Genomic DNA, 19,487 nt, shown 5'->3' with positions numbered 1-19,487 from the left:
CTGTCCTCCACCCTGAGCCAGCCCACTTTGGAGAAGTGGGTTGGAGTGAGGTGTGATCTGGGCTGGTGGTCTAGAAGTAACCTGACTAGCTTGTTCTGGGATGTTTAGAGTCTTGATTTGAGGGTTTTGGAGCTGGGGTACCAGGAGGTGGTGCCAAACAACTTATTTCAAGCGAGCAAGAGCTTTCCCTTCTTTCACGCACAAACATACACACACTAGAGCTATAGAATCATGCTGCACGCACTCATACGGCGTCTCACCTGGAATGAAATTTGCGCACAAGCGCTCCAACCTGGGGTCCTCCCACTACTCTTTCCACAATCATTTATCTATAAATGGTCATGCTAATTAGCTCATGAATATGGTGATGCTTTAGAAGGGACCTCTTATGCAAAACAAACTTTTTTTTTACCTATGTTGTGTATTTGGGATCTGCATAAGTCCCGAAAATTTAAAATCAAGCCATGGAGGCATTGCGGAGATATTTATAAAACAATCTTGCCTTCCTTCCTACAACCAAGCCATTTAGAATTTGCGCAACTTGTGACGTTTTTCCAACATGTGATGTCAGCGGATATCTCTATATATGGTAGAGGATTACCCAAAGAGCTTTGTGCGAGTTCCTTATTTTTCTCTATCCTATTGATGTGGGGCAGACCGGCTCATACATGCACAGGCATCCTCCGCTGTTTCCATTGCTAATACAAAGTAGCGTATGGTTTTAACAAAAATGTGTCAGTAGGCTCCACATGGAAGCACTAAAAACTACAACATGGATGACGTGGAGAAGATGCTGTCGAAGTGGAGGCCCGTGAAATAAGAGCTAAGATCGTCCACAAAATGTTACATCCTAAGAGATGGTCAGAAAGTGGTTTGAAGATGGTCTGTAAAACATAACCTATGCAGAATTTGGGCTAAAAAAATACCATTACATCTAATGTAGACCACAAGGCAGTGTTTTGAAAATAGAAAAAACCCATCATATGACCCCTTTAAAAGACTGTCAAAGAATGATGGAGACGACAAATCCTAAGAAGAGGGCAACATTTGCAGATTGGCGCTTGTAAACAAACACTAGCATAAGTCCGCTGACAATGGAGGTCATTGGATTTTTGCCGCCATAAACCCCTTTAAAGGCCTACTGAAACCAACTACTACCGACCACGCAGTCTGATAGTTTATACATCAAAGATGAAATCTTAACATTGCAACACATGCCAATACGGCCGGGTTAGTTTACTAAAGTGCAATTTTAAATTTCGCGCGACATATCCTGCTGAAAACGTCTCGGTATGATGACGTCAGCGCGTGACGTCGCGGATTGTAGAGGACATTTTGAGACAGCATGTGGGCCAGCTATTTAGTCGTCTGTTTTCATCGCAAAATTCCACAGTATTCTGGACATCTGTGTTGGTGAATCTTTTGCAATTTGTTCAATAAACAATGGAGACAGCAAAGAAGAAAGCTGTAGGAGGGAAGCGTTGTATTGCGGCCGACTTCAGCAACACAAACACTGCCGGTGTTTCATTGTTTACATTCCCGAAAGATGACAGTCAATCTTTACCATTGGCCTGTGGAGAACTGGGACAACAGAGACTCTTACCAGGAGGACTTTGAGTTGGATACGCAGACACGGTACCGTGAGTACGCTTCCAAACATTTGATCGCTTGCCCGTACGTGCGTGCCGCTATGTGCATGTCACGTACGTAACTTTGGGGACTTTGGGGAAATATATGTGCTGTCTGAACTTTGGGGAGGTGAACGGTACTTTGGGCTGTGGGATTGAGTGTGTTGTGCAGGTGTTTGAGTCGTATTGGCGGGTTATATGGACGGGAGGGGGGAGGTGTTTGTTATGCGGTATTAATTTGTGGCATATTAAATATAAGTCTGGTTGTGTTGTGGCTAATAGAGTATATATATGTCTAGTGTTTATTTACTGTTTTAGTCATTCCCAGCTGAATATCAGGTCCCACCCGCCTCTCACAGCATCTTCCCTATCTGAATCGCTCCCACTGCCCTCTAGTCCTTCACTCTCACTTTCCTCATCCACAAATCTTTCATCCTCGCTCAAATTAATGGGGAAATCGTCGCTTTCTCGGTCCGAATCGCTCTCGCTGCTGGTGGCCATGATTGTAAACAATGTGCAGATGTAAGGAGCTCCACAACCTGTGACGTCACGTTACTCGTCTGCTACTTCCGGTACAGGCAAGGCTTTTTTTATTAGCGACCAAAAGTTGCGAACTTTATCGTCGATGTTCTCTACTAAATTCTTTCAGCAAAAATATGGCAATATCGCGAAATGATCAAGTATGACACATAGATTGGACCTGCTATCCCCGTTAAAATAAGAAAATCGCATTTCAGTAGGCCTTTAAAAACATTCAAAAACAGCCAACATTGCTACGTATACATGTCGTGACCTGCATATTAACCAAGTATTAGCGATATTGTTGTTGTAAGTCCTAACAATAGAGGACTCCTTTTAGCGGTGCAATGATCACAGAGAGTTAACTAACTTTTATGCAGCTATTAACATACCGGTACTCAACTTCAGCTGCTGCATTGCCTTTGAGTTGCTAAAAGTTAATTCTAGATTATAAATCAGGTCTCTCACTTGTATAGTAGAAGGATGTAGCCATAAACCGAGAAGTTGGTCAACTTTGACATCCAACTTATACCCGGAGATGGCGAAAAAGACACGAAAAGAAGCTTTTTAAAATTTTCCTTAACCTATGAGAGGATTATGATTAATTCTTCATCTAAACGGGAAGATATGAACATCCCATTAGTCGGCATGCCACTGAGAGCAGAATTAGAATCAGCTTTATTGGCCAGTTTTGTTTAACACACAAGGAATTTGACGTGGTAGACTCTGCTTTTTTTGTTCAATGAAAGAAACAAAGAAAGTTTTATTGGAGATGACACATGGAAACAGTGCCGCGTGATTGTTTTATTATGTTCGTAGTTTGTATATCTTGCTCAGCACTTAGCAATTGCTTGTTTTCTGTCACGTGACTTCTTCCCGGAAGTAAAAAACAGCCAAGGCTAGATGGCTGTTGTGCAGCAAGCAGCACACAAACTCTCTGAGTAGGCAAGGGGCCAAAAGCTTCCTGCAAAAAATAAAACTTAGCAATGGAATAGATCCCTATACTTAGAGATTTCTCAAGTCATATCAAGTGTAATCAGTCTCTCCGACATATTGAACTATCTTGTGCTCCAGACGTCATTCTACACGAGAAACCAGATGACAACTTGGAAAAGCATGGAGGCCTACAACTTCTTTGTGGATGGCTGGGGTCAAGGACATAGTTTTTTTAGACTCTCTCAGATAAATATGCATCGTGTTTGCTCGGGTAGGGTTGTATTTTATGATTTAACTTTGTGTCTGCAGCCATGTTTGTTGCCTTGTTGTTGCACGCGTCGTTTACGAGTACGCGTGTTATTCCCTGTCTTTATCAAAACATAACTATAGATCTCAACGTTGTGTATGTGATGAAAGCTTCATTAATGATTGCTGCCTTTGGTAAAAGCTTTTTTTAGGTTTTTCTCACATTTTCTTTCTTTTATTTAGACTCGCTGGGTTGGTGCTTTACGAAACACTGGTAGCAAAAATGTGTTTTAAGAAATACAAGTGATATCAGGATAATACTTATATGGTAAATACTAAACATTAAAAGTATATCAAACAAACTTTTTACGAAGTGATCACTGCAAACTCGTGCAATGTTCAACTCTGCTTCTTCGGACTACAGTGTGAGCTGCTTTTCTTGTCGTTGTTTCATAAAGTCTTGCACTTTTTTGCCCTTTTTGATAATTTCTTGAGGAACTCTGAAGAAATGTTTATACTTTACGCGATTTGAACCGATCGTACAGGTGAAAACAACACAATTTTTCTTTGAGAAAGGCTAAATGGCGCCGAGCACTTATTGAGAACAGACTCTGGCTTGACCACCACACCTATTTAATGAGCCGGACATGACGTCATGTAAATCCAAGCAATAGTGCTGCATGATGCTTAGTGTTTCACTAAAGCTAGATCTGCTTAGCACCCAGCCTTTAAAACTTGTAGATTATCCTCTGTATATTAAGTCTAAAAAATATAAGGTTCTGGATCATCATTTGTCCCACAGTACTCATTGTTGTCTCTCATGAAATCTGCCATGAATAGTATTGTTGTTGTTGTTGTTGTTGTAGAAGGGAAAAAGCGAACGCCGTGATGCGTCTCTGAAATGAATACGCCGCCGTGTGCTTAAAATGTGCAAAATAGGAAATACGTCATGTTATAATGAATGTGCCTGTTACTATGTTACATATATACCACATTTTTCTGACTATAAGTCGCAGTTTTTTTCATAGTTTGGCCGGGCTCCACTGCAACTTATATATGTTTTTTTCCTTCTTTATTATGCATTTTCGGCAGGTGCGACTTATACTCCGGTGCGACTTATACTCCGAAAAATACGGTACTTACAGCGTGTATGTAAAACGATGATGGAGGCTTATTATTGTTTTTAGAGCACTTGATAGGCGAAAATAGAGTGAACCCCTTTACTTCAATTGTTAGCTGACTTTTGCTAGCGTTAGTGCTGGCGTAAGAATGCATAAAAAAACAAAAGCATTTGTGTTCTTGTCTTACATAAGGATTGTGAATGATAGACATTTCCGAAAAAAAGGCAGTTTCCCTTTAAAGACAAGAAAGATTTATAATACATATTACTGTACGTTGTCTTTTCCTGTGTAGGTGGGTGTTGTCAAGCAGACTGAGACATCCGCCATCAAAGCATCAGGGGCCAATAAGAATGCTCTGTTCACTCGGCAGCTCAGTGCGCTGTACACCAAGTCCACACTTGTGGGGGAGGGTATCCTTTAAAATTCTTAATGGCCTCAAATGACCAGTATTATTATGTGTGTTTGTAGCATTCTCTCCAGCATTATCCTCAACAGCCTCTTGAGATGTAAACCCAGTCTGCAGACTGGATGATCATGAGGAGGGTGGTGGTCATGATACAGTGTTGGAACCTCCTGACAGCTTCCTGTTGTGTGTCAGTGAGAACTGGAACACGTTGAAGAAGCAGCTCACTGTGGGACTAGTGGTGAGTTTCATTCTCAGACACTGATTGTTTGTCCAAGTCATATTATGCAGAAATGAAGCCACAGGTGCCAAAAAGGACTGTAATAAATCTTACTGGAATGATTTTGTCTTTGTCTACATCCAAAAATAAGTTCACGCTGAAATGGTTTATGCATTTATTTGTCAAAAAATGACTTGGGCCCTGATTTTAAGAGGGTGACATTATGAATATTTTTTTTCTAAAAGCTTTTTTTAAATTAAATTACATAAAAAAAAAAACATTAATTCTAATGAGATTACAGTTTTTTTTAACATTGTTTTGGACATTTCTTTAAAATAACTTTTTTCTTAAATATTCAACTTTATTCTTGTAAGATTACAAGTTTTTTCTGACGTTTTTGGTTTTATAATGTAGACATTTTCCTTATGATGCAACAGAAGTTTCCTGGTGTCAACTAACGTATACTTTAATCGTTTATTTACATTATTTTACACATATCCCCCTTAAATGTCTTATTTCTATTTTTTATTATTATTTTTAAATCCCGTTAGTTTGTCGAATGTACCAGTAATGTAGTGGCTGAGTGTGTATTTCATACGTGCTGCAGGCAGTTCAGCCCATCACGGGAGATGTCCTGCTGGACTCTTTCATCGATGGTCAGTCTCGCTCGGAACTTGAGAGCCGTGTCTTGAAGATCAACCCTGTGGAGATCTTGGTGCCCTCGGACCTCTCGGAGCCAACTCACAGACTCTTGCAGAGCATCACTAATGCCAGGTAGCCACTAGGAGGCAATGTGGACCTATTTAGTGCACCACAGAGTGTTCTTTATGATGCTTCTTTACTTTTCAATGAACCTTTTTTTCTGTTATGTTTATGAAAAGCCATTATAGAAAATAATATATTTACATTATTGGCATTATTTGTGAAAAGTGAGTCAGAACAGTACTATACACTTTTCTATACATTTAGAATGAAGTATAATCATTTCAAATGTTTAGTTTGGAGAAAAAAAAAATCCTTAATAAGGTTATCTTTCCTTATTTATTCCAATACACTCACCCACACTTCCTACTAATGTCACCATACGAAAACACAAACTTTTTGCACTGACAGTCTGCATAGAACATCTTCCCACCAGTTGAGCCGACCGACTCCCTCTGGGGTCTGCCTCTTACTGCGTTATGTAGAAATGAAAATTAAAATGACAGAGTGGGAGGGAGTGAAGTGAGATTAGATAAGGGTGATTGGATAAATGGAAGGATGCCTATAGCTTTCTCCCACATCTGTTGCTTCCTTCATGTTGCATATTTGCCATTCTTCACCCTAATTTGTTTTTCTTTATTATTTATGTTATTTGTTTGGGTGTTTTATTTGAGTGCACTATTTGACTCCAGCCAGCAAAGGTGCTGTTGAGTCAATCTCCACCATTTTGCTGTCTAGAGAATGATAACATTACGTCAGCTTTGGCAAGCTGAGCTACAGTAGACCCAGGTTGCAGTATTCTGCTCAAAACAACACTGGCATTTAAAAGGAAGTTTAGAACAGTCCAAGACTGATCAAATTAAAAATAAGTTAAAATTTAAATATTTTGAATTAATTCCAAAATTAAAGCAATCAATATATATAAAAAAACTGATCATGAGTTACATTTTAATAATCCATCCATCCATTTAATAATATAAATTGTTTTTTCCTCAACCATCTCATTTAAATGTATTGTAATCAATTTATTTTTACCTGTTACAGAGTGTTGTCACTCTTTGCTGATGTAATTAGCGCACTTTAAAATAAATACATAAATCGATCACGTATGGTTCATCATTCAGCTGACTTGGCAAACCGGGCCTCTCCAGGGCCAAAGGGTGACACAGAGCCCCTAGCAACAGACTTGTGTGTCCACAGAGAGACAGGTAATGAGTCCCACTGAGGTTGGTTCGTTGGTAGCACGGTGCAATGTTAGCGGCTTTAGCCTGCAGTCATGAGCAGAATTTGAGCACATTTTAAAAAGATCATTGGATGAGGCTGTTACATCCTTAATTCCCCAAAGTTTTTTTTTCAAGTTGATAAGTGACTCCTGTGAGGATGAGAAGGCAGTAATATTCTCCCACAGTCTACAGCCGCAAACTAAACTAACTTAGCTTTTATTAAATGTCCTAATCTGTTAAACACTTCAATATCCCAGCTTACTTTTGAAGGATCAGTACAATCATAGCTGCATCTCTTTCTGTCCCTCCTGAAGGAGTCTATAGTGCTGATTGACAAAAATTGGCCACAAAATTAGGGACATCTGTACTACAATCACTGTATAAAAAAAAGGCCTTTACAGGTTTAATAATGCTCACATCTTGCAAAGAGGTATTATTTTCAACAATATGTCTGTGGTGGTAGTTTAAGAAAATACACTGCATTGTACTGACAGCTATTTATAATGTAGTGCCTCCTCATGTAACTTAACAGCCAAAATATTAAAAATAGCTCTTTGTATGATGCAATGCACTTTTACACCACTGCAAAATATGTGATCCCAATAGTATTTTTACTTAATACATAAGATAACAAACTGAGCATTATTATCTTTGCAGAGGCAGAATGTTTGATCCAGCGCTTGTCATGTATTGCATTAGATTGGGAGGGTATTTATTTTATTTATTGAAGTGTATATTTTACCTACAAATGTCACAAAGAAGGCACAAAATACTTTAGAGACAGATATTACTATATTAAACAGAGTATAAGACAACTCATTTTCAAGACCTAATTTTGGAGAAAAAAACTCCTTTGTTACCTCGTTGAATTTTAGAACACTTTTTCAGTGGGTCTTTGTGTCGTGGCTTTATCTTTCCAGGTCACCAGAATGCGTGAGTGACAAGAAGAAAAGCTCGGACTCGCTTGTATATAAGTCATTTTGCCGCCACCTGTTGGTTTACATGACAGGTCGTCACCTTCCTAATATAATGGTCAAAGTCATTTTTTTTAGAATTATTTTACACTTAAGTCAGCTCTTCATGAAAGAACAGCTGGCTTAGGTGATTCTTTTGTCAAAAATGACTGAGAACATTATTATAAGAAGGTGACAATGTTCAAAAATCTCTAGATCAGGATCCTAAAATTGCCCGTTTCTTTCAGACTTTATTTAAAAGGAAAATATACCTTATCTTATATGCCTCACACGTCTTGGCTTTTTATTTAAATCTGAATTGTAGGGTGGCCAGTTCTGCGGGAGTGGTGGGAGATTGGACGTCAGGACGTGTGTGCTCAGGGGTTTGCTGGTGCCAGGTTAGGTTCGCCTGCGAAAGTCATGGTGCATTTTGGCTTCATTTGGGTTTAACTGAAGCCTGATGTTCCAAGCCTTTTTGTGATCAGTGCATTTTGAGCACAGGACGTGAAATAACTTATTGTAACAACTGATATGAAGAAGGGTTATGAGTAAATAAGCTTTGCTTCTTCCTATTGCCATTCGGACATGTTGAATGGTGACCTGTAAACAACATATTCTGATGTAACTTTGTAAGCATGTTCGAATGGCAGTTATCAGAATGCTCTTAAAAAGCAAAATATTCTGTAAACTGTATGTTAAATTAGGTCACTAAGGTGATTGACAGGAAATTAAACATCCGTATTGACATCAGGGATTTAGAGAAATCTCTTTGGTAATTCCTTGACATTATCAGTCTTCGTGCAACGCTTACTACCTGCACAAATAGCGACAGTCTGCTGAGGCATAATGCTTATTTATTTCATGAGTGTAAGGGAAATAATAACGGAAATAATTAGCTAAATATCCTGTGACCCCGACTTGAGACATTTTTCAGCTGGTTTTATGTTTGCTAGAAGTGCTTCACTTTCTCTGCATCAATACAAATTCATAATTTAGTTAGGGGTGACTGGTTAAATCATTTATGAATGTTACTGGAATAATAACATTGTTGCACCGAGTCTGACCAGCGGTGGAAGTGATGAACCACAGTCCGTGTGTGTGTATTAAGAGATGGATAAAAGAAAACGACATCCTTAAGGCACGTGCTTGCCTTGGTTGCCCTGGCAACAAAAGATCAGACAAACCCAGCGAGTCCTTGAAAGCAGCATTGCAGCGCAGCTGAATGGAGCAAGGGGGAGATGGGATGCAGTGTGTGTATGCGTGCAGAAAGAAAAGATGGTTACAGGGTTGTCTTTTTATTTTCCTCGAGTAGAAAATGTGTATTTCTGTTGTTTCTCTCCAGTGCTAAAGCTGACGACAAAGTGCGAGTTGAGAAGAGGGACAGCGCCTGCTTTGAGTTTGCCTCTGCAATGAACATAGTCACTGAATTCTATTGCCACAACCAGGTTGAAGGTGTGTCTGCCGGTGTGTTAAGCTTTGGCATTAATACAACTACTTTTTTTTCTTTTTTTTGTTGCTAAAACCACTGCTGCTCACTGCTGCCCTCACCTCCCAGGGGTTGAACATGGGGATGGGTCAAATGCAGAGGATAATTTCACCACACCGAGTGTGTGTGTGAGACTATCGTTGGGAATTTAACTTTAAAAAAAGTTGACCACAAAGGCTGGTTGAACTTCAAATTGATCAAAAATGCTTTGTTCCCTCATTTTCCCATACATAATCTGTACTTGTATTAACTGTACAGACAATGTTTAAGTTACATTTAAATTTCAACATTCTTAACTGTGTAAAATTAACTTAATCACTAGTAAATTATTGTTAAGTAATATTATCTAAAAAAAAAAGGATTTACATTTTGATGTTGCCGGACACCAGACATAACACTGACTTTGCGATGTGCATTACATTTTTTTTTAATTGATCATATCAACATACTTAGTAGCCAGGACAAAGACGAGTTTTACCGCCTTACATTACATTTTAGGGATCATTTTTGCTCTTATGGTCATCATCACACTTTTCCTGTTTTCATCATTGGTACATTTCTGTGGCGGAATTACAAAAAGCACATAAAAAGAACTTGCGGAGTTAATTTTGTCAATGCTTACAGAGCTGAACTCTTAGAGTTGATGAAGTTTTGATACGATGATTTTTTTGTGCAAGTTTTTTCACCCAGATATTTTCCAAACAGTGTAAGCTTTGTGTCCTCCAGGCTGTCACTCTCTATCCAGTGTGGTGTCCCTGGAAAGCCCAGTAATCTGCTGTTTGGGACCTCTCATCCAGTACCTTCAAGAGTTTAGCTTGGAGAGAGTGCTTAGGAGTGAAAGGTAGAGTCCACACACACTCAAACCCTTCCAAAAGACTACACAGGTTAAATGAATACAATTGCTTTGTAATTACATGGACTGTGTACACACATGTTGAGGGTCTTATCGGGCTTGATTACCAGTTTTTGTGAAAGGGGACCATGTTTTCTTGTCCAATTTTGGTCTGATAGCATTTTAGGTAATGTTCAGTGCATCCGGAAAGTTTTGGCAGAGCTTCACTTTTTCCACATTTTGTTATGTTGCAACCTTATTCCAAAATTGAATAAATTCATGTTTGAATAAAGATACAAAAAATGTAAATCACATGTACATAAGTACTCACAGCTTTTGCGCAATACTTTGTTGATGCATCATTGGCAGCAATTACAGCCTAAAGTCTTTGAATACGATGCCACAAGCTTGGCACACCTATCTTTGGGCAGTTTCACCCATTCCTCATTGCCCATTCCTCTTTGCAGCACCTCTCAAGCTCCATCAGGTTGGATGGGAAGCGTTGGTTTTCATCCAGGATGTACATTGCTGCATTCAACTTAGTTTAGTCAGGAAGATGACCAAAAACCTTGTGGTCACTCTTGTCAGAGCTACAGCATTCCTCTGTGGAGAGAGGAGAACCTTTCAGAAGGACAACCATCTGTGCAACGATCCACCAAACGGGCCTGTATGGCATAGTGACCAGACGGAAGGCAATTCTAGTAAAAAAATTTGCCAAAATACGCCTGAAAGACCCCAGACCATGAAAAAATAAAATTCTCTGTTCTGATGAGACAAATATTGAACTCTTTGGCATGAATGCCAGGCATCATGTTTGGAGGAAACCAGGCATCACCAGGCCAATACCATCCCTACAGGGAAGCATGGTGGTGGCAGCATCATGCTGTGGGGATGTTTTTCAGCGACAGGAACTGGGAGACTAGTCAGGATTGAGAGAAAGATGATTGCATCAATGTATGAAGACATCCTAGATGAAAACCGATGCTTCCCATCCAACCTGATGGAGCTTGAGAGGTGCTGCAAAGAGGAATAGGCAAGGAAAAATGAGCAAAACTGTCCAAAGATAGGTGTGCCAAGTTTGTGGCATCGTATACAAAAATACTTGAGACTATAATTGCTGCCAAAGGTGCATCAACAAAGTTTTGAGCAAAAGCTGTGAATGTGTACATGTTTTTTTGAATTTGTTTAATGTTTAATACATTTGCAAAATTAAAAAAATATATACTTTTTACATTGTCACTATGGGGTATTGTCTCCTAAAATGTTGATGACAAAAATGAATATATTGAATTTTGAAATAAGGCTGTAACATAACAAAATGTGGAAAAAGTGAAGCGCCGTGAATACTTTCCGGATGCACTGTACACCTTCAAAGGGTACCACTTTGTGTTCACATTGCACAGGTCAAATTAACCACTTTGAGGATGTGAAGCAACCCAAACTGAGGACCGAGGACACACTTGGCAACCACTGTATTCAGCAATGTTGTGTTGCCGCTGCTATATGATACAATGGTTTTCTCTTATGCAGCTCCTTCCAACGTCTGAGTTGTGAGTCGGAGGGGATGATACTCAATGCAGCCACCCTTAAAAACTTAGAAATCCTCAACAATCAGGTATTTATTTATTTTAACTTTTCCCTTTTCACCATTATATATTTGGGTATTTATGTTGTGCATGTTTCACTCAATATTTAATTCTCAACAAATCAAGTACAGTGGTGCCTCTGTTTTTGTTAGTAATCCATTCTAAAAAGTATTACCAAGAACAAATAGTACGAAAACCGTATATTTTTTTTTCCATAAGAATTTACATTTTTATCTTCCTTACACATAAGGACAATTAGAATATATATTACACAATCAACATTTAATTTAGAAAATTTTACTGTCATGCTGGCCATTAATCTTGTACTGTATACACCTAAATTAGACTTCTGCATTTAAAACTTGAAAGTGAAAACAACAAGTATGTTTTCACACTGGGAACAGCTTTCCAGCACCCATAATGCTATTACGCGGACAGGGAGATTTTATAGATTTCAAGCAAAATGTTCTGTGTGCATGCAAAGTCAGAAGCTGCCAATTTTAATTCAGATCTGTTTCAGATTGCGCATTAAGCATATATCTACATTCAAAGTTTTTTGTAGTATTATTGTCGTATCCAAGCCGATCAGGCTGTATGTACGATTTGTATGCATTTTATATTCTCTTGCACCGACAAGTAGGTATAGTAGGGTTGTGCACATGAACAACAAATGCAACTTGTTTGCTAAAGCCGTCTCTGCACAGCAGGCCTGTAAAGATTTAACGCTTGACTTAAATCGTTCCCATCGAATTGTTCAGTGACAAGTTAGGCTTGCGTGGGCGACGGCTCAAAGGTTCAGCACCACTCCTGTGGGGCGCAGGGATGTCAGGCAGGAAGACATCCTGTGCACACATCATTCATGATTTACCCTTTTTCTCTTTAAAACGTCCACAACTAACCAGAAACTATCCTATTGTAGTATTGTTCAATGTGTTAGATAACATGTATTACATACTCTCTCTTGTGTTATATGTTCAATAACAGACAGATGGGGATGTGAGGGGCAGTCTGCTGTGGGTGTTGGATCACACTCTTTCTCCGTTTGGGAGGAGGTTGATGAGGAAGTGGGTGACCCAGCCGCTCACAAACATACGGTGAGTTGAAGAGTTGTCGCACCAGTTTTTTAAAACCTTTTATTCCCATTTTGTGGGTAAAAAACACAAAAAATATACACAGGAATTAATGACAATAAAATTAACACATTGCAGGGAATTTCATAAAAATTTAATTCTACCCTACCTGTTGCATCCCTCACTGCAATACACACTACTTCCCATCGGGAAGTGCCTAAGCAAAAGACACTTATTAAAGTACAAATCACACAGTATTAAAATGTATTTAAATTTCTCTAGCAAGTGTCAAGTTTCGACAACGGTGGATCCTTGTCTATTGGAAGGAAATAGGGAAGGAACTTTATTGTCATTGTTTATAAATGGTTGATTTATATAGGCTAGTTACTTGCCTATATAAATCAACCATTTATAAATACACATTCGTAGGCTAAATGAACCTCTTCAACATTTTATTGTCATTGACAAGTACAACGAAATATCATTTTCAGCACAAACCCGTTCAAGAGCAGACACACATTGTACAGGGTGCCCACTTACGGCGCCCCGTAAAAGATGAGAAAAAGGTGGACGCGGGGATTGGTATGAGTAAAAAAAAGTAAATCTCATACTGGGCTCTTATGGGGTTGGTTGGGGGGGATCCATTGCCGAAGCTGCGGCACTTCTGGCACTACTCCAGCCGTTCATCAGCCCTAAGGACTTAAAGGCCTACTGAAACCCACTACTACCGACCACGCAGTCTGATAGTTTATATATCAATGATGAAATCAATCTTAACGTTGCAACACATGCCAATACGGCCGGATTAGCTTACTAAAGTGTAATTTTAAATTTTGCGCGAAATATCCTGCTGAAAACATCTTGGTATGATGACGTCAGCGCGTGACGTCACGGATTGTAGAGGACATTTTGGGACAGAATGGTGGCCAGCTATTAAATCGTCTGTTTTCATTGCAAAATTCCACAGTATTTTGGACATCTGTGTTGGTGAATCTTTTGCAATTTGTTCAATGAACAATGGAGACAGCAAAGAAGAAAGCTGTAGGTGGGAAACGGTGTATTGCGGCCAGCTGTGGCAACAACACAAACACAGCCGGTGTTTCATTGTTTACATTCCCGGAAGATGACAGTCAAGCTTTACCATTGGCCTGTGGAGAACTGGGAAAACATGGAGAACTGGGACAACAGAGACTCTTACCAGGACGACTTTGAGTTGGATGCGCAGACGCGGTACCGTGAGTACGCTTCCAAACATTTGATCGCTTGCCCGTACGTGCGTGCCGCTATGTACATGTCACGTATGTAACTTTGGGGACTTTGGGGAAATATATGTGCTGTATGAACTTTGGGGAGGTGAACGGTGCTTTGGGCTGTGGGATTGAGTGTGTTGTGCAGGTGTTTGAGTTGTATTGGCGGGTTATATGGACGGGAGGGGGGAGGTGTTTGTTATGCGGTATTAATTTGTGCATATTAAATATAAGCCTGGTTGTGTTGTGGCTAATAGAGTTTATATGTCTTGTGTTTATTTACTGTTTTAGTCATTCCTAGCTGAATATCAGGTCCCACTCGCCTCTCATAGCATCTTCCCTATCTGAATCGCTCCCACTGCCCTCTAGTCCTTCACTCTCACTTTCCTCATCCACAAATCTTTCATCCTCGCTCAAATTAATGGGGAAATCGTCGCTTTCTCGGTCCGAATCGCTTTCGCGGTCCGAATCGCTTTCGCGGTCCGAATCGCTTTCGCGGTCCGAATCGCTTTCGCTTCTGGTGGCCATGATTGTAAACAATGTGCAGATGTGAGGAGCTCCACAACCTGTGACGTCACGCTACTCGTCTGCTACTTCCGGTACAGTCAAGGCTTTTTTATCAGCAACCAAAAGTTGCGAACTTTATCGTCGATGTTCTCTACTAAATCCTTTCAGCAAAAATATGGCAATATCGCGGAATGATCAAGTATGACACATAGAATGGACCTGCTATCCCCGTTTGAATAAGAAAATCGCATTTCAGTAGGCCTTTAAGCGGTGGCAAAGGCGTGGGGATGTGTGTGCAATTGTGCAGCCCATGGTGTGTGTGTGTTGTTAAGTCAATAGGCCTGGTGTCGCTCTGCAGGCACAGCAAACACAGGTTAACTCTCTAGGTGTTGTTGGAGGGAGAACTTTCAGAGTGGCTATCATTGTGATGTCTCCTAGGATATTTACAGCACAGCCTTTGCTAAAGCCATTTAAGGGAGCCGAATTGTAAATAAGCGATGTTGTTTTCCAAGCGAGCAGACACATTTCAATGGCTTGTCCGATCTTAACTATCCATTCTGGCTCTCGAGTTGATCAATCTTTGCATTTCAGAAAGCCCCTACATAATGTTATCCAGTTTACGATTCAATACTGAGATTGCCAGAGTCTGTGTTCCCACTGCCCAACCCATGCGTCCATCGCGACGAGCAGCCTTTGGGCTCCTTGAACCGCTGCCATCGTCTTTCGAATATTTTCCATGTCCTTGACGGAAAGCTCTGAGGGGCACAAGACTGGCCTTTTTTCCCACATGTCCCGTTCCGTCAGGACAGGCAGGTTCCACCTAACTTCTGCTCCTTGTCGAGAAGATTTTGTCAATTGATTTGAGAGTCCAGTTTATCAATTCCATGTTTAATGTTTAGATTTCAGAGATCAGTGCAGAAAGAGAGGCTCTTAAAGTATAGACTGTACAGGACAAGACAAAGAGGCAAGCAGGCAGAAACAGAGAGGGAGGGGATGCGACTGCCTTCGCTTAGAGCCAAGAGACTCAGCATTCGTGGCCCTGCATATTCACAGGTTTCCTATTGTTTTTTTTTAACTTTACTTCACTTTTTTTTGTAAAAAGTCAAATTTTACCCTAAATTGGATACACGTTAGTAAAAAAATGTAAGGTACATCATACATGTATAAAACAATGTCAGTATAAAATGGTGATGCCCTCTGTGGCTGCGGCCAAGATACTACTGTATCTTTCGACAATCATCTTTGTTTACTTCCGGCCAGTAGTGAGTTAAGCAAAAATTAACAGAAGTTTGGAAGATATGACTGGAATTACAAACGATAATCAGTCTGGATTATGTTGATCTGGCATTGGAGCAACATCTGCATCATTTCAGACTAGCAGAGCTGTGTACCACTTCTAGTCGATTTAGAGGGAGATTGAAGCGCAGTTGTTGCAGTAGCCTGAAGACCAGGCTATACTCGGATTTCATTTGTTCTTTTATCAATCATCATCATTCCTTAGTAGTTAGTACCTATACATTTTACTATTCAAAATTAATTTGGTGAGTATATGATGCATGTTATAGAGCTTAGAGTGTAAACAATGTTGACAATTTATTTTTCGATATTTGTGACGGATCCCGGAATGTAACCCCAGTTAATAGCAGGTATCTACTGTATTTCCAAAACTCCCCATGTAATTAAGAATATAATGTGAAGTTTTTGTAAATGTAAAATAATTTTTCTGAAATAACTTTAAATTGTCTTTAGCGCATGCGGCAAAAAACCTCTTGGTTTAATGTGGCAACTCTTTTCCAGTTCATTATATTATTGTTATTCAAGTGTGTGTGTTTTTTCATGCTCACGACTGAGGGATTAAAGATGTGATTGAGCACTGCTCTCAGATTATCCTGGCAGCTCCTCTACACGATTTCAATGTTAACAAATCCCAGATTATGCCATTTAATTCCATGACAATGCATGAAACAAATAATGTATTATATTTCTTTAGGATTTATTTATTTTTGACTTTGGAAAGCTTTTCTTTCTTGTTTTTTTCTGTCTATTCTCGTGACAGAACAAGGGCAGGACTGTACACATTTATGTCAAATGAGTACAGTTGGAATTATCACAAGGACAGTGTTACTTTAAGTTTATTTACTAAATTTCCCACTTGCGGACCTTGTAGGTCTATCCTGGAGAGGCAGGATGCAGTGCAGGAGATCCTTGATTCTGACTCCCAAACGTTAAATTCCACAAAATCCCTGCTGACCCATTTGCCTGATCTGGAGAGAGGACTTTGCTGCATATACAACAAAAAGGTAACAGCAATTGTCTAAATAGAGTTGAACCTCCAAAGTCAAACACAGTTCATGTATTGGCTGTAGTTCACGTCAAAATGTAATGTTTCAAAACAAATTTATCCCATAGGAAATGAAGTAGTCAATTTATTTGTCACCATCATGAAACCTTTATTAACTTAAAAGCCAATATTCAAACATTCATAACTGTTATACAAGTGTAACGAATACATTTTCCACAGTATAATTACCTAAATAAAACTCAAATAAATAAATAAAAGCTACTCTTTTTGAAAGACAGATACATGAGATTAATGGACAGTAACGTGCATGGTTTTATGGTTTCCTATAACACAACATTTTTTGTATAATATCCCCAATTTATTCTTACATTATACTAATTCTAATACTATGACTGCATTTTTTCTTGTAATATTTTGAATGTATTAACATATTGGGACTTTTTTTCTGTTAATATTACTATTTTGTGGATTTAAAAAGCTTGTAAATATGACTTTTTCCTTTGTATAATTCTGATTTAGTTTGTGTAATATTACTACTTTATTTCCATAAAACTACCACTTTTCTTGTAATATTTTGACTTTATTCACATAATACTGTGACTTTTTGCACAATTTTCTTTTGCTTAGAAAATTAGTACTAAAAAAATAAATAAATAAAATTAAAAAAAAAAATGAATAAAGAAAATTTGTATTATATTACTAGTCACTGAATTCTCTTACTGTAGTCTCATCTGGCTATGACACGTCTAACCATGATACTTCTTTTAAAGCTTTTAAAGGTTTAAAAAGTATTGAGTCTCTTGAGCCTCTTGAAGGCCGCTGGCACTCCTTCCACTAGCCAATTGCTTGAATCATTTGGTGACGTCAGTGTTTGTGTACAAATGTTCTTCATTCATGCTGGTTATCACTTGAATCCACAAAAACAGTTGAAACAACAGCACATCCTTTTTTTTATTTTGTATGAACATGTTATCCATCCGAGACAACTTTCTTTAACTTGGCTGTCAATCAAGAAGTGCGTTATGAAATAAAGACAGTCGCCCCAGTGGCACGTACCTGGACGTCTAACACGGTCTCATTTCCCATCTGACCATTCTTGAAAATATCACAGCTTGTGTAATAGTGAAATGTAATTACGCACGCACACACACACACACACACACGCACGCACGCACGCACGCACACACACAGAAAGTATACATATATCGGTCACGTGTAGATTTCTGGGACTCTGTGTATGGTCGGTAGCTCTCTGGCTCCACTCACATAATGACAGAAGGGGGTCATGCAATTGGGATGGTCCAGGTTTGTGTGCCAGGGGCTGCTTACATGAGGGAACCTTTAAAGCAGCGGCGTGTGATTCATACCTGAAAGCATTATCAGGTTGACTCTCATTAACCCTCCATGACTCGCAGCTCTCTTGCAATGCCGCTAATGGGAATCATAAAGTGCAATAGCCTTTTTTCCCCGAGAGGCATTTCCATGTGGTCCATGTGTTAGATCAATAGCTTTGATCTGAAGTAATCAAATGCACTGCCCAAGTTATGGTTTAAAAATTACATATCTTGCTGTTGCATTAAAATTGTATTACCGGTAGTTCAATGTCCGGAATGTGCTGATTGAGCCATTTTTTCTTTATTACTATAGTTACCACTCTGAGCATGTTTTTTTTAAAAGATTGTGTACTTTTTCAAATATGATCAAGGAAAAAGATAACATAACATGTACTAAATAAAAAAAAAGTAAAAAAAAAAAAACATGAACTCCAGCCTCATGTCTTGATAAGCTATTAGAGATAATTATGGTTGACAGAAAAATAATAAATTTATATTTTTAAAGAATATAAATACAATTTTATGGGTACGTTAATTTTTTTAAGATGCAACAATAATACATCAGCGCATTAACAGAGGGCAACGCAATAATTGCAACAAATTTGACTATACAATTATGAATTAAAAGGGGAAATAACACAAAAAAGGCTACCAATATTTACTTAGTAAGTCATAGATATCATACAAGGTTATAGGTAATCACTGTATTACTACTACTACTAAACTTAATACAAGTAAAATAAAGTAAAGGTGTTCACCCTTTTAACACCAATAATAGACACTAAAACATTCATTTTGTTTATTGCTTTTATCCCCTATTTTTTTTTTTCTAGTCAATAGCTTTTGCACTGAGAGCTGCACGCTATTTACTTTGTCATCTGCTTGGCAAAATTTACTTTTTACCCAATTGATCGGTAATTCTATTGCTCATTTTGCACTGAGCTGCACACCCGTTCCTATGTTGCTGTAAGTTACATTTCTGGTTGTGTGATTATTGTCACACTTTTCAATCACTGGTACACTTTTGTGGTGGTGTCACAGGAGACTGCCCTCAAGTTAGTGATTTAATAAAAAAAAATATTGTGTTGTAATTTGATTTAGGATATCGTTATGTTGATGTTTCTCTTTGTTTCTGGGTTTAAAGTACATGCTTTGGCTACAATATTAAGTGT

At 38.8% G+C, this 19,487-nt stretch overlaps 1 protein-coding gene across 3 annotated transcripts in view; it reads left to right on the top strand.

The window, feature by feature from the left end:
• The window catches only part of msh3 (mutS homolog 3 (E. coli)), a 98,906-nt gene that overhangs the window by 8,431 nt on the left and 70,988 nt on the right, over nt 1-19,487 (top strand). For 2 of the 3 annotated variants that reach the window (XM_061928766.2, XM_061928768.2), the window contains exons 6-13: nt 4,743-4,860; nt 4,955-5,094; nt 5,681-5,847; nt 9,294-9,415; nt 10,164-10,278; nt 11,800-11,884; nt 12,840-12,949; nt 16,847-16,979. In XM_061928766.2, the coding sequence (XP_061784750.1) occupies nt 4,743-4,860; nt 4,955-5,094; nt 5,681-5,847; nt 9,294-9,415; nt 10,164-10,278; nt 11,800-11,884; nt 12,840-12,949; nt 16,847-16,979 (990 nt within the window). The remainder of the gene's footprint in view (nt 1-4,742; nt 4,861-4,954; nt 5,095-5,680; nt 5,848-9,293; nt 9,416-10,163; nt 10,279-11,799; nt 11,885-12,839; nt 12,950-16,846; nt 16,980-19,487) is intronic. The other variant, XM_061928767.2, reaches the window with a different exon arrangement.

Source organism: Nerophis lumbriciformis, linkage group LG33, assembly GCF_033978685.3.
Source record: "Nerophis lumbriciformis linkage group LG33, RoL_Nlum_v2.1, whole genome shotgun sequence".
Classification (NCBI taxonomy): Eukaryota; Metazoa; Chordata; class Actinopteri; order Syngnathiformes; family Syngnathidae; genus Nerophis; species Nerophis lumbriciformis.
This window is presented reverse-complemented; position numbering and strand designations above follow the sequence as displayed.